Source organism: Antechinus flavipes, chromosome 2 (assembly GCF_016432865.1).
Source record: "Antechinus flavipes isolate AdamAnt ecotype Samford, QLD, Australia chromosome 2, AdamAnt_v2, whole genome shotgun sequence".
Lineage (NCBI taxonomy): Eukaryota > Metazoa > Chordata > Mammalia > Dasyuromorphia > Dasyuridae > Antechinus > Antechinus flavipes.
The window spans coordinates 629,970,519-629,985,656 of record NC_067399.1 but is presented as its reverse complement, the minus strand read 5'-3'; the positions used below and the strand labels follow the sequence as shown (position 1 = coordinate 629,985,656).

At 42.9% G+C, this 15,138-nt stretch overlaps 1 protein-coding gene across 7 annotated transcripts in view; it reads left to right on the top strand.

Annotated features, from left to right (window-relative positions):
• Positions 1-15,138, top strand: part of ZMIZ1 (zinc finger MIZ-type containing 1) — a 430,629-nt gene that overhangs the window by 242,099 nt on the left and 173,392 nt on the right. For all 7 annotated transcript variants that reach the window (XM_051982018.1, XM_051982017.1, XM_051982019.1 and 4 more), the window contains exon 4: positions 3,830-3,940. In XM_051982018.1, coding sequence (XP_051837978.1) covers positions 3,881-3,940 — 60 coding nt within the window. In that variant the 5' untranslated portion in view covers positions 3,830-3,880. The remainder of the gene's footprint in view (positions 1-3,829; positions 3,941-15,138) is intronic.

Sequence of the window (15,138 nt, the reverse complement as noted above, 5' to 3'; positions counted from 1 at the left end):
TCCTGTGTAAAAAGAGCAGCCAAAACTAAATGAATATTCAAAAGAAAAAAAAAAAAAGATGGAATAGGTTATTTCAGTTACATGAAATTGAAAAGGTTTTTTCCAGGAGACAATTTACAAAGTAAGATAAGAAGGGAAGCCTTTTCCTGGGAAAAATCTTTGTATCACCTTCCTCTGATAAGGGTCTGCTATCGAGTATCTATCAGCAACTAACAGAAATATATTAGACCAAAAGCCTTTTTCTAGTAGATTAGTGGTCAAAAGATAGGAACTTTTCTCAAAAGAAGAATTGCAAACTATTAACAACCACATGAAAGAATGTTCCGAATCGCTAATAATAAGTGATGCAAATTAAAGCCTCTCTGAAGATTCTTGTCACACCCACAAATTAACATAAATGACACAAGTCAGGAATAGTTGAAGTTGGAGAATTTTAAGGAGAATGGGCACTTTTAGTGAAAGCTTGTTAGAACCCATTCTGAAAAGGCATTAGGGATTATGCAAAGAAAGTGACTAAAATGTGTAAATCCTTTAATCTAGAGGTTCCTCTGCTAGACTTATGCTCCCCGGAGAGATCATTGACAGGAAAAATTAAAAAAAAAAAACTTTACTCTTTTCCCATAAACCAAAATATTTGTCACTATTTGATAGTCTAATAGTGTGCGGGACCAAGATTCAGGAAGAGCTGAACTGAAAGTTAGGAAAACCCGAGTTCATGCATTTACTAGCTGAGTGTCCCTGAACTTCTATCTGCCTGTATTTCTTCATCTGTAAAAAGGGAATAATAGCACCACCCACCTCACAGAGTCGTTATGGGATAATGTACTTGCAATCCATAAAATGCTGCATAAAACCAAAATGTTATAGTTAGTATTAATGAAAAAAGTGGAAATAAAGTAGATGTCCATCTCAGGGGAATGGCTATACAAGATGTGGTATATGAATACAATGAACTATTATTGTACTATATGAAATCATGAATGTGGTAAACCATGAGAAGAACTAAGAACTGATGCAAAGTGAAGGCAGCAGGACCAGAAAATCAGTATACCCAGTTAGAAGCATGGGAGCAGGAAAAAAAAAAATTTGAAATTATCCTGGGATTGTAATAATCAAGTTTGGCCCCAAAGACAAAATATGAGAAAGTATCCCCTCCTTTCTTGGGATGGAGGGGGGAAGAGGGAGAGGGGTAGGGAGTAAAGAGTGAGATACCCTACAGAGACTGGCAGGTTCCTTGGATGTGTTGGTTAGTCTTACTGAATGATTTGCTTTTTCTTATTATAAGAAAATATATTTTCTTCTCCTTCTCTGGAAGGGAGAGGAAGAGGGGCTATCTTGGGAAATATAGGTAATGTAAAAGTAAAGGAATTTAAGAAAACAAAAAAAACAGATGTATTTCAGCTTTTTGTTTCCATTCTAAATCTATGATCCTATAATATAATGAAGCTAGTAAAGAGCAGAGCAGGGATTCCAACTCATGTGGAAAAGTACTTCCCACTTAACACTCTTTCCACTACACCCATCTCTCTCTCCTGTCCCCCATCACATCCTACACTATGACATCACACATAACAGTTCACTTTTCTCATTTCCCCAAGTAAAATCTAAGCCTTTTAAGAAGAGCGAAAAGGGAAGGGGAGGGAGTATAGTTGTTGGGTTTTTTGTTTTTTTTAGTTTTGTAGCTCCAGTCCCCTAGAATAGCACTGTGTAATTAATAAGGTCTTAATGTTTGTTAATTTGAATTGAGTGGAATTTAATCATTGTGTCTTGAATGCAGTAGGTTCTGCTAAGATGTTTGTTGATGAATTGGGGGATTGGGGGGGCGGGTAATGGGTAAAACGGCTTCTCCCTGATTCAGTGCCCAGGACAATCACCTCGAGCATCAACAATTTTAAGCTAGAAGAGACCTTAAAATCATCTTGTCCAGCCCTTTCATTTAACACATGATTAATAATCATTGATGGATGGAGGAATGAATGGGGCTCAGAGAAAGGTTAAGTGGCCACGGTCATATACTCAGTGGCTGAGCCAGAACTTGTCTATACTTTTTTCTGAAGTATGTCTGGGGGTGGGGGGGAGTGGAGGGGGAGAAATCTGAGACAGGAGCATCCTCTTCCCAGTCAGGGCATCCTCGGTGCAGTTGGATGGGAATAGGGTGGAAGCCTGGCTGGGCGTGTAAACAGCGACCTCTGCTGGTTAGATAAAGTAAGCATTGGGTCTTTTGTTTCGCTTGAGACCCCTCTCTGTCCTGAGAGGTGGGAGATGGCCCCGGGAGCAGAGAGTCCAGAATTAAGGCCCTGGCTCCCTCCTGGCCCTCTTTGTGCCGTCCCCCTCCAGTCCCCCCTCCAGGTTCGCTCATATTTAAAGGAAGAAGTAGGTTTCCCAACCCTTAATGTTTGGGGACTTTTGGACTGGAAGGCTTTGTTTGACAGGTCAATACATCTGTTACCCTCCCCCTTAAAACCCATGGACTGGAGCCCGAGTAAATCTCATGAATATGTAAATAATCCCTCTTTAATTGGTGCCCGAGGCCATAAACACCCCCAGGGAGTGGATGGAGAGAAGGAAAACTTGACTTTGCATTAGAAAAGGGGGAGTTCCCTCAGGGTAGATTTGGTGGGAGAATGTCCTTCTACCTTCTTTTCTTGCCCCTGCCCCCACCCTCCCTTTCCCTCTGGCCTGAGGCTGGTAAACTGACCCCAAAGAAGGTGCCCCGAACCTCTTCCTGCTCCTCCTCCCCACAAACTCTCTTTTCAGTCTGAGGGAACGAGTCCCTGCTGGACATGGAGCCTTTTTCTTGGCAACGTGGGAGGAAACCTAAGAAATACAAAGCAGGCTGGCCTGTTTCTCTGGGGCCTTGTGGTCTAGCTGCGGAGATAGGAGACACATGCATTTAAATGCAGGCCCTTATCACCTCCCATTGCTCTCTTCCGAGCCTCCTCCGACATCTGGCATAATGTCTCCCAATTATCCTTCCTAACCTGAGGCTTTTATCTTTTCCCTCCCCAGCCTGGGAAATAAATGGCTTCCGAAATCCTTTAGGATATTGTTTAAACTCCCAAGGCTAGGGGTGTTCCAGGACCCTCCACCACCCTGGCACCTTGTATTTCTTCCAGGCTTGCTCCTTCTCCCTCTCCATTTCCTTCATCTTGATCTCATTGATTCCCTTTCTTCCTTCAAGATTCGGCCATTAAATCTTTCCTGGTAGACCACCACCACAGCCCTTGCTCCCCAGTCTCCCTTGTATTCATTTTATATTCTGCCAGTTTTCTTCTTCAAAAGAATATAAATTCCTTGAGGGGAGATGGTATTGAATTTTTGCTATTGCATCCCCAGTATCTAGTTCTCTGCCTTTCACATCTCGCAGAGGATCCATGTCAGTGTAGAATCATGCTATTTATACCTTTCTCCCTTCTCCCTTCCCCCTCCCTCCCCCTTTTTTTTTTTTTTTTTTTTGCTGATTGGGATTAAGTGACTTGCCCAGGATCACACAGCTAGTAGATGTCTGAGGGCAGATTTGAACTCAGATCCTCCTGACTTCAGGGCTGGTGCTCTATCCATTCCTTCCCTTTTTAAATGAGCTTTTATCAAAGTCTATGCAGAAACTCCAATTAGAGTCTGCTCTACCTGCCCAGGTGTCTTTAAGTGACCTGGAGGAATGTCATTGTGTACAGGAATTGTTTTAGGCTTTGTGGGATTTCCACTTGTGAGATGTTCCCTGTTTTGGGAAGGGAAGGAAAGTTTCCTACGGGAAGCAAGGAAAGGGGCCAGATGTGGGCGATTATAAACCATAAGTGACCATCTTCTTTCTTTTTCTCTCTTCCCACAGGCTGGAAAACGTGAATGGCTTTCAGGTAGAAGGCAAGAGGAGACAATCAGAATGAATTCTATGGACCGGCACATACAGCAGACCAATGACCGGCTGCAGTGCATAAAACAGGTACCCACAGAACCCTGGCTGGCAATTGGAGAAGCAGAGGTGGGGATGCAAGGGGTAACAGGAAAGTAGACACTGAGTTCTCTGCCTACTTAATACGGCAGAGACTCTCAGGTGTGTGACCCAGAAAGGACAGGGTTCTCCCTCGTTTTGTCTGAACTCTCTGGGGGTGTTTACCCCCAGATACCAACTGAGCAGGTGCCATGATGTACGACTTGAGAAGGTGGAAAGTTTTCCTTACCAAGGAATTGACTGACTTGCCATGGACTGCAGCCAGCCAGTGCCATGGGGGGCAATGCTGTAATACTTAAAAATTAGTAAAGCTAATGAAGGTGGACCAAATTACAAATTGAGTAAAGGTATAATAATCATAAGCAGGGAAGGGAGGAAGGCGGGAAGAAATGGCAGAAATGCATGTTATTTTCTCTTAATCAATCATATCAGTGCAGGATTCCTTTAATAGTAAGTCCTTCTGGAACATTTAAAGTGGGATTTGCAACAAAATTTGCTCTACAAAGAACTTTTTTTTAAATTAAAGTTCTTTTTTATTTTCAAATAGATACATGGATAATTTTCAATATTCACCCTAAAAAAATCTCGTGTTCTAATTTTTCCCTCTTTTCCCCCAACCTTCTCCCCTAGATGGCAAGTAACCCAATATATGTGAAACATGTGTGATTCTTTTATATCGTACAAAGAGCTTTTTAAGAAAGCATCAATTATTTGGATTGAAATCCATTTATAATTCCTCTGGGAAAATGTAGATCTTGCCTGTAGATTATAGAACCTTTCTTCCATTCAAGGAATTCTAGACCATCTCACCCAGACACTCCCAACCAGGTCTTCTCATCTCCAAGGTGAAGGTCTCACACTTTCTTCAGTCCTCCTGTGAAGTCCCTGGTCTAGCCATCTTGACCTTCTCTCTCTGCACACACTGCAGTTTGTCAATATTTTTCCTGAAACTGTTAGTCTTCTCATAGCAGGCGGTATACAAGAGGAATGCTGTCTCTTATGGTTTGTACCCCATGCGGGTATTAATGCATTTTTTTGGCTGTCGGGTCAGAACCTTGACTGATTTTTGAGCGAGTCCTCCTAAAATCCTCAGATATCTATTTTATGCAACTTTTTTCAAACTTTGCCTACTGAGAGTTTGCCGGTGACTCAATTTATTTTGCTTCTGAGGTTATACCCTGTCCATCAGGTGCCCTCCCTGTTCTCTGTCAGGCAGCTCAGATGGGGTAATTATAGGACGCACGGTGGGAGAAATGCCTGGATAAACCTATCGCCAAAGCACATTATCCTTGACTATGAAGGAGAACAAACATGTGATAGTCACAGAATATCTTTCATCCCCTGTGCCAGGTTTCTGTGGTTCTACCAGCAGGATTTAGACATGTCTCAGAATGGGAACAGCATACAATAAACCATCACATTCTGCCACCCACACTCTAAATATAGATGGATGTCTGACTCTGAAGGGTTCTTCTCTGCCCTGAATTACCCCCAAAAGAGATATTCCCTTGCTCAATGGGATAATTATTCATCAAACATTGATTATGGTATAGTAGAGAGGGACAGGGTTGAAGGCAGGAGAATGCTGGCTTTCTCCCAACTGTGACCTGTTCTATGATTATTGACCTTAGGCTAACTACTTCAGCCTCATTTTACTCAGCTGTAAAATGGGAGTGATAATACCTGGAATGCTTTCCTCACAGGGTTCTTTGGAAGATTAAAAGACATTGTGTGTGAAATATGTTTGATAATCCTTAAATTGCTATAAAAATATCTGCTGTTACTCCTATATTAGATACTAGAGGAAATTCAAAGTTTTGATAAAACACAACCCCTGAATTCATCTTTGTACACAGCTGCAAAATCTCAGACCGGGGAAGGACTCGGAAACCCTCCGGACTCCCTCTCTCTTACCAGGAATGCCCATGGGACCTTGCCTGGCACAGAGATTTCCAGCCCCACTTGAGGCTTCCTTCCCTCAAGAAGCTTTCGCTCTATTTGGGGAGACTAGCTGCACACCTTTAATTAAGGCAGTTAGAAAGTGAACCAACAAACAGTGCAATGACAAACCATGCAGTCCAAAGGAGAGGGACTGGGAAATTTCAGAAGAAAAGAAGTGAGGATAGATTACAGTAGTCACACACACACACACACACACACACACACACACACACACACACAGTCTGTGTAACAAGAGTTCCTAAGCTGGGGTTTGTGAAGTTGTAGGTACACAAACACATTTGTGTGTGTGTATCTCCATACACAACATACGTCTGTGGTACATATGTGTATATATATTTGCTTGTGTGTGCATTTATTTGGGCACATAGATACATAGGTACGCATATATTTCAATACATAAATTAAAATGTACATGCGTATATGTGTATTGACAACAGTTTTGAGATATTTCATTTCCTTTGTAATTCTACATATTTTATTTGATGCATTTAAAAACAATCAGAGAAGGGATCTGTGAGTTTCACCAGTCTGCCAGAAAGAGGGAGGGTCCATCTTACAAGATAAAGACCTCTGCCCTAGGTAAACTCCTCCATTTGGTGTTTAGAACTCTTTTAGTTCATTTTTAGTCCATCTGGGGCAAATAGGTTATTTTGGACATAAACACATATACATAGGCAAGGTGGTTGAACACTTAAAAATTAGTGAAGCCGATGAAGGTGGAGCAAATTACAAATTGAGTAAAGGTATAAATAATCATAAGCAGAGAGAGAGGAAGATGGGAAGGAATGATGAAAAATTGGAAATCAAAACAGACTTCCTGGAGGAGGCAAATTTTGAGGTAGACATAAGAAAAAGATAAGAAACACAAGAAGCTTGAAGGAGCTTTTGGATTCAGTTTGCTTTATTTGGAGTTTTCTCTTCAGTGGGCCATGTCAGCCTCTCTCCCTATGTCTTTCCTCTCTCCTCATATTTCTTCTCCCTGTCTGTCTGTCTGTCTGCGTCTGTCTCTTTTTGTGATTCTTTGTCTCTGTCCCTGTGTTTCTCTGTGTGTCTCTCTGTCTCTGTATATTTCTCTGTCTTTTTCTCTCTCTGTGTGTCTGTGTCTCTGTCTCTATTTCTGTGTCTATGTCTCTGTCTCTCTGTCTGCTTGTCTGTCTCCCTTTGTCTCTGTCTCTCTCTGTGTGTCTTTCTCTGTCTCTCTATTTCTCTCTGTCTGTCTGTCTCTCTCCCTCTGTCTCTGTCTCTCTCTCTCTGTTTCTCTCTGTTTGTCTCCCTCCGTCTCTGTGTGTCTGTGTATTTCTGTCTTTCTCTGTCTCTCTGTGTTTCTGTCTCTGTTCTCTATTTCTGTGTCTCTCTCCATCTTTCTGTCTGTCTATCTGTATCCCTCTCTCTCTGTCTCTCTCTCTGTCTCTCTCTCTCTCTCTCCCTGTCTCTCTTTCTCTCTCTGTCTCTCTCTGTCTCTCTCTTTCTCTCTTTCTCTCTCTCTCTGTCTCTCTGTGTCTCTGTCTCTGTTCTCTATTTCTGTGTCTCTCTCCATCTTTCTCTCTGTCTGTCTGTCTGTCTCTCTCTCTCTCTCTCTCACACACACACACACACACACACACACACACACACACACACACACACTCGAGAGCAGGGGCCTGCAGGGATCCAAGGAGGGGAGAGGAGTGGGCCTGAGCCGGCACTTGGTATGCAAAGCCCTGTCTAAAGTTTATACCCTGCAGAATTGAGGCTTCTTAGTGGGAATGAGGGATGTGTGTCCTCTGATTATCATCAAGCAGAGGCATTTTCAGATGCTTGCTCAGGGTCTGAGGAACAGGAAATTGAAGAAGACTCTTCACAGATTGAACCCACCCCAGAACAGCTTCCCGAAACACCAATTAGGCCTCTCCTTGTGGCGTATCAGGCAGATGTGCTCGCCGAGCAGGAGGGGGCCCAGGCTCCCGGAGCTTCCTTCCCCTCAGACAGCCTCCTTCTTCCCTGCCTGAGCCCCAGAGGGGCCAGCTGGCTCCCGGGACCCCACTGCCTCTCCAGGAACGGTCCCTTTGGATGGCCGCCCTCCTCTTCCGTTTGCCTTGCTCTAGGTCCCCAGGCCCCCTTTCTACTGCGGCATTTTCAGGTGATTGGAGGTAAAGCTTCTTTTTTGACCCCCTGCATTTTCTGTGTTTGGGGAGCAGCTTCCTGAGCAGGTGGATAGCTTGCCTAGGACTTTTGGAAAAGAAAAGATTGGATTTTCTTCTGGTTCTGAAGTGGATAAAAGGACCTAAGTCCTATTGGACTTTGAAGTCAAAGAGGCTAAGTTGAAATCCATTCTTGGGTCTTTCACTTAGCTGTGATGATGCTTCCAGTGTCCCCTCCCTCGTCCCTATTCCCCTCCCCCACCTTTTAGGGGTTGCCTTTCATAGAGACACTGCACATTTTGATCCTTTCCACAAAACCTGTCGATTTGCCAAGAAGGATAGAGCATAGTCACAACACTTGACATTTTTGTGATGTAATACATTTTAGACACTTTGTCTCCACTGAATTTCTCAGCAACCCTGTGAGACAACTATTATAGGTATAATTACTTCCATTTTACAGAAAAGGAAACTGAGTCTCAGTCTAAGAACCTAAAGGACTTGCCTCAGGCCAGCAGATATCTTCAACTGGAACTAGAGAAAATCATTCGCACAGAGATGCCAGATTCTGATCGAGTACTTGCCCAAGGGCACTGAAATTTTAATCAATCCTCCCAACATTTATTGAGCCTGCAGTGTGCCAGACTTTGTGGCAGGCAACAGTGGGGGACACGAGGCAGCTCAGGGCATGGGAATCTGGGGTTCTCTCTAGCTCTGATTCGCTGTTTTGAGAGTTCCTGAAGAGCTTCATTTTGGAAATGTGAAGGATGGATGGGAAATTAAAGAGATAAGCCTGAGTGAGCCAATGAGCCCCCATATGTTTTCTTCCATTGTTTAAGGCTGGACTGGAAGCTGAGGTTTCCTCTGAGTCTCCCCTCCCTTCCCAATGAGGGGGCTTATTACAAGGGTCAGATGAGCTGCAGGAAACAGTCTCTGGTTAGGGTCAGGTCCCACTCTACTGGCTCTGAACCTGCAAATAAGGACAGAAATGGGGAATTCAGTTCAAGGCATCTTCCTGGAAACCCTAAAAAGTGTAGAGCTCTATTCTGGGGCCTCTTGGTCTGACAGGACAAAGTCCCTTTCTTTTTAATTCAACCAAAGTGTGGCTGGGATTTAGGTAAGTACTTATTCTGCTGTTTTGGAATATTTGAGATTTCATCATAATGTCTGCCACCTCCACTTGCCTTTGAAGCCAAAAGCAATGTAGACAACATCAAAACTGATGAGCACAGAGTTTGCATCCGAAAGTATATACAGATTATCCTCAGATAACCTTGTATTCCACATCTTATGGGATGTGCTCCCGAGATACTTTTTAATTTTTTTTTTGAACCTGTGATTTTTTTTTTCTGGTAGGGAGTTTTTCATGAGGAACTTCCTCTACCAGTTCAGATCCACACTTTCTCTGCAATTTATAATCTTAGAGAGGGATCCAAGAGATGAAAATATCTGCCCAGCATCACATAGCCTAATGAACAACTTATCTATCTATTCTGATCAACACTTAAATTTTGATTGCCCTTTAAAATTTTCCTACGTAGTCCTTCAAGGTAAGGAGTATGGCTATAACTATTCCCATTTTATAGATGAAGAAACTGTAGGTCAGAGACATTGTGACTTGTTTGTAGTCAAAGGAAGCACAAAAAGTGGTTTTAAAACCAAGGTCTTCTGAGTCCAACTCAATTGGACCTTCTTGTTCTCAATGATTTCTAGTCCCAAAGATTCTGGCCATGTAACTTATTATGCATACACACCCTGACTAGTCAAATACACACACACACACACACACAAATATATATACACAAAGACTCCCCAAAAAGTGACAGACCCCTAAAAAAGCAGATGCTGCACAGTCTCTCAGCTCTGGGGAGGAAACTGAGAAAGTTTTCCTGCAATAAGGATTTCTCCCCTCGAACTTCGATCTTTCTGCAGGGATCCGACAGTTAACATGGACATCTTTAGTCACTTGGAATTCCTGCTCTTGCCCATTTCTTTCTGGATGGTTTGGTTGCCTAAAGTATTTTCACTAGCCAGTGGTTAAGACTAATGTTACCCTTTGGGGAAACTCAGTTCCTTCCTCTCCTGGTCAAGGCTGTGTCATCTAGATATAGTCTCCCAAGGGGAGCATTAGTCATCGTCCCCGGAGTTAACTTTTCCTAGAGCTAAGAACAAACGACCTTTTCTTCCTGTTTCTAAGCCCTGGACCCTCTCCAGATGCCCTTACCAAGTTCCTGTTTCCTCTCTAAGAGAGGTTTCTAGTTCTTGGTTCATTAGCATAGTAGAAATGATCGACATTGTCTCAACCCAATAAGTGCTCTCTTGCTTTCGGACTCCAGTTAGCGGCTCTTTTTGCTTCCCCAGGGGTTCTCTTTGATGGTTCATCACTCAGGTGCCCTCCCAGGGAAATGACTTTTCCTGAATCCTATCATTAGAGTTTTATAGCATCAAAACTACTTTAAACATACAGTTATAACAGACAGTTTTCACCTTCTATAAGAAAAGGGTCATTCTGTCACAACCTCCCAGCAGGATTTGCCTTTTACTAGCTCAAAGGCCTTAAGCGAAAGGGATGAAACTCCTGTGTGGCATTTCAGATATCAGTGAGCAGGTAAGGGAGGGATACTGTCGGGGAGAGGAGGCTTTCCAAGACCTGAAGCATACTAAGACAGCCGCCTGTTCATCTTACTTGTAAGTCTGGCCCTTCAGATGGGAAACTGAGCTCACCGAGGGATTTCATACAGCCATAGAATGAGAGTTTTAAAAGACCTTAGAGATTCATTTCTTTTATTATAGAGAAAAAATGGTAGGTAAAGAAGTTTGCACAGGGAGTGCTGGGATTAGAACTCAGATCCTTTGACTGCAAATCCAGTGAGGTTCCAGTTGGGTTACATTTCGTTAAGGGCCAGACCATCATCTGCCTCTGTGTGTGTATGTGACAGACAGACAGACAGACAGACCAGATAGGGTCTGCCTAAGAGGTATCGTGGCTAGACGCACCTTGAGCTGGAAGAAACCTGGCTTTTCTTCTTCTAATATGGTTATCTACACTCTTGAGTACAAAGTCTTAAAGATTCTGTTTTCCCATTCATTTCAACTAACATTAATTGTGCAAGGACTGTATGCAAGCCACGGTGAAAAAGATTACCCTCATTTTGTTTGACCCCAGAAGGCAAAGCTCAAACTAATAGTTGGACATTAGAAGAGACAAAATGTCGATATAAGGAAGAATCCTCTAACCATTAGTATAACTAACTGTCTTCTGAGGTAATAACAATAATAATAATAACAACAAAACAGCTAGCATTTACGTAGCAATTTAAGGTCTGCAGTGTTGTTCAGTCATGCTTTAGTTATATCTGACTTCATGACCCCGGTTGGGATTTTCTTGATAAAAATACTGCCATGGTTCATCTTTTCCTTCTCCGGCTTATTTTATAGATGGGACAAACTAAGGCAAACAGGATTAAGTGACTTGCCCAGGATTACACAGCGGGCTAGTAAGGGTCTGAGGCTGGATTTGCACTCAGGAAGATGAGTCTTTCTGATTCTAGGCCCAGTGCACTATCCCCTGCACCAATTAGCTGCCCTTAAGATTTGCAAAACACTTTAGAAAATATCTCATTTGATCTTCACATCCCCTGGGAGGTAGGTGCTATTATAATTCCCATTTTACAGATGAGAAAACTGAAGCAGACAAGTTAAGTGACTTGTCCAGTGTCACACAGCTCACAAAGCTGGGCGTGAACTCAACCTTCTTGTCCTGTTCTTCATTACACCACCTAGCTGGAGGTGCTCAGTCAGAGGTCCAATGACTGCTCATCAGTGTTAGAAGGAAAAAGATTCTGTCTTCCTTTCCACCTGCTCTCCCATAATAATTAGCATTTAATTAGATTTGCAAAACATTTTACATATATTATTTTACTTGATCCTCGCAACAACACTGGAAGGGCAGATCCATTATTATTCCTTTTTTACAGATTTGGAAACAGACATAGGTGATTTGCTTAAAATCATATAACTTGAAAGTGTCCCCAGTAGTCTTGATTTCAAATCCAACTCTTCCTGTGCTAAGGTGTTATGGGAAAGAAGAAGAGATCTCCCTGGGAACTGGGGTGATAGAAAAGGCTTCCCAGAGAAAGTAGGGTTTTAACGAGACCTTGATAGATATGTAGAATGCCGTCCATGGACCAAACCAAAGCCTTGGTAGCTGGGGCTGCAATAATTTCTGCTTTATTCAGAACCCAGCCAGCTAGCTGGTGCTCTATTAGATTAGGGGCTCCCACTGTCTTACAGCTTGATTAAGGTGAGAAGGGCGTCATGGAGTGGATTCCATGGGGGGCGAGGGGCCTAGGCGGCCCCCCCAACCGCCCTGGTGATTTGGCCTGGCATTGCTAAATCAATGTAATCACTCGTTTAGCATAGTTAAGCAGTTTGCTCCTCAGAATTACCTTATTTGCATGACTTTCTATTTCAGCAGCAGTTAAACAAGGCAAATGAGGCCCTAGCTGTTGGGAGGATGACATGTTTCAAAGGAAAGGGGGAGGGGGCTATGTACCAGGGGGAGGAGGGAGGTACACCTAGGGTTCTTCCCCTCTCAGAGTACGTGAGTTTTTACAAATTAAAATTCCACCTTTATTTTCCATGGCAGCAAATCAAAATACATAAAGTAGATTTTCAGATGTTTTTGTTTTCATAGCCGGGCTGTCATGTTAGTGTCTTGATATATTCATAAAATAACAGTAACCCGCCGTAATTGCCCTTAATTTCAAACTGCTTATTGTTCCCATCTTTACTTTGTTGTACCTAAGAAGCATTGTGTGTGATAAGCATCTGTTTTCTATATTTAGTGGGTGTGAGTCTGGGTGTCTGGACCGATTTCCAATTTGGGAAATTGCTTTCTCCCATTCCTTCATTCTCCTGCTAGTCTTGGGTTGGTGGGTTGGTACCCCCTCTTCTGAAGAATTACTGCTAGGGAGGAAGGTGAGGGGTAATGGAGATAAGGAGCCTCTTCAGAAGCATTGTGATGATCCACTCTGCAGCTGCTTAGATCATTCCATTATAGACTATGGATATGGCTCACAAGGACCTTTGGGCCCAAAAGGAAAATCAGCTGGAATCAAATCGTTGAGACCTTAAATGGCAGGACCTCGGGAATTTATCTTGGATTTGGTAGGCAAGATCAGGAAGCAACAGAAGGGTTTTGATTTGAGTAATGCCTTAGAAAGACAGCTTTCAGGACACGTGGTGGGTGTAGAAATGGGAGGAGATTCTTTAGATTGTGTAGGAGGTGACTGTGGCTTCCTTTAGCATCTTATCTTCCTAGAAGAACTGAATGCATCATCTCTTCAGAAAATGAATTCCTTTCCTCTCCATTTTAAGTGGAGAGGAAGAGGGGCAGGGAGGACAGAGAGCTGGGCTCTGTGCCAGGAAGACCTGGTTCAAATCCTCCCTCAGACACATACTGGCCATGTGACTCTGGGCAAATCCTTTACTATCATTACTCCTACAACTCTAGCTAAGATAGACTCTAGAAGGTGCCAACCTGCATTGGCAAGGGAAGCTTCCTCCTTGGAAGGTTCCTAAACCAAGTGGTGATGGGGAGGGTGAGGTGGTTCTAGTCTGTGTTCTTATTGTCATGAAGAGAAAAAATGATGGGGCATAAATCCTATAACATGTGTGAGCAACCTTCTTCCTTTCTTCCTTTGCCAGTGGCCCAGAGAGGAGGAAAAGGTCCCCAAAACATCCCATTGTAAATCTGTAGTCAAACAGGTCATAAATCCTAACTGTAGCTCCCCAACATCCAGCCCTCTCCTTCCCTCCTCTGGATAAAATCTCCTGAGGAAATGAGTCTTCTCTAGTTTTGAGAATGCTGACTGAATTAGAAACAGCCAAGGGCTTTTGAATTCTCAACTCCCCTGGCATTGCTGCCTCTTGAGATATCTACTTGGCTTCCACAGAAGAATCTTTTGCTCTGAGAGGAGGAAAACCGTGAGCATCTTGCTAACATTGTTCTGTATAGCTATTTTCCTGTCATTTTATCTCCAGTCAGCCACCATGGGAGTTTAGGAAACAGTACCACTTTAAACTGCTAAAACCCTTCTGATTTTTCAAAACCCTTGCACATAGCATCACATCTTACCTTAAGATGTCCCTTGTCATAGGGAGGGCAAGGGTTTTTATCCACTTGACCAGATGGGGAAACTAAGGTAAAGCAATTTGCTCATGATTACACGACTAGCTTCTGACAGAGCAGGCTGAGTTTTTCCCTCTTTTCCACAGTGATAATGAGGACAGATTGGACCTTGAGAATCTAAGATCAATAGTCAGATGCTATAAAATCTCTCAACAGTCAGGCCAGTGGAATGGTTATTCCAATTGTTCCCATACACTTCTAAGTTATATTCAATAGGCAGGTGTATGTCCAGCAAGAAACCATCATAAAAACAAGGTGGTTTGGGAAATGATGGACAGGAATCACACAGGATACATGAGGAGGTGATCTGCAATGATGGATAAGGTACCAACATCAATGGATTTTGAATCCATCTCTAAATAGTTCTGAAGGATGATAGATCCACACTGTGTGATGCTAGACCACCATCTTGCATAAATCCTCCTTAGAGGAGCTACCCAAGGTGCTGGAGATCTCCATTCTAACTCAAGTCCACGTCAGCCAAATCACTGAATCTCTCTGAGCCTAAGTTGTCTCTTCTATAAAATGAGGGGTTGGACTCAATGGCCTTAAAGATTTCATTTTTTATATTTATGATCCTTTGAACACTTAATCTATATATCTCTTCTGATTTCACTCTCTGACCAGCTGGCTTCCTTTTCTATTTAAATATGTCCTTGATGATGTCTCCTATGCCATTTCTTACCTACAAATCCTCATTGATCATATGCTCCAGCTGACTCATCTCCGCCATGAGTCTTCCCACAAACCTGTAGGGAATTTAGAATTTTGGTGTGTGGTTTTCCATGACTCATGGCTATATAGCATCACTGGGAGAACATTGATATTAAAGCAGCAGGCTCTTGAGTCAAGGAGCCTTTTGGCATCATTGGCCACTTTGCCCAGTTACCCACATGTGATCAGGGTACATCTTA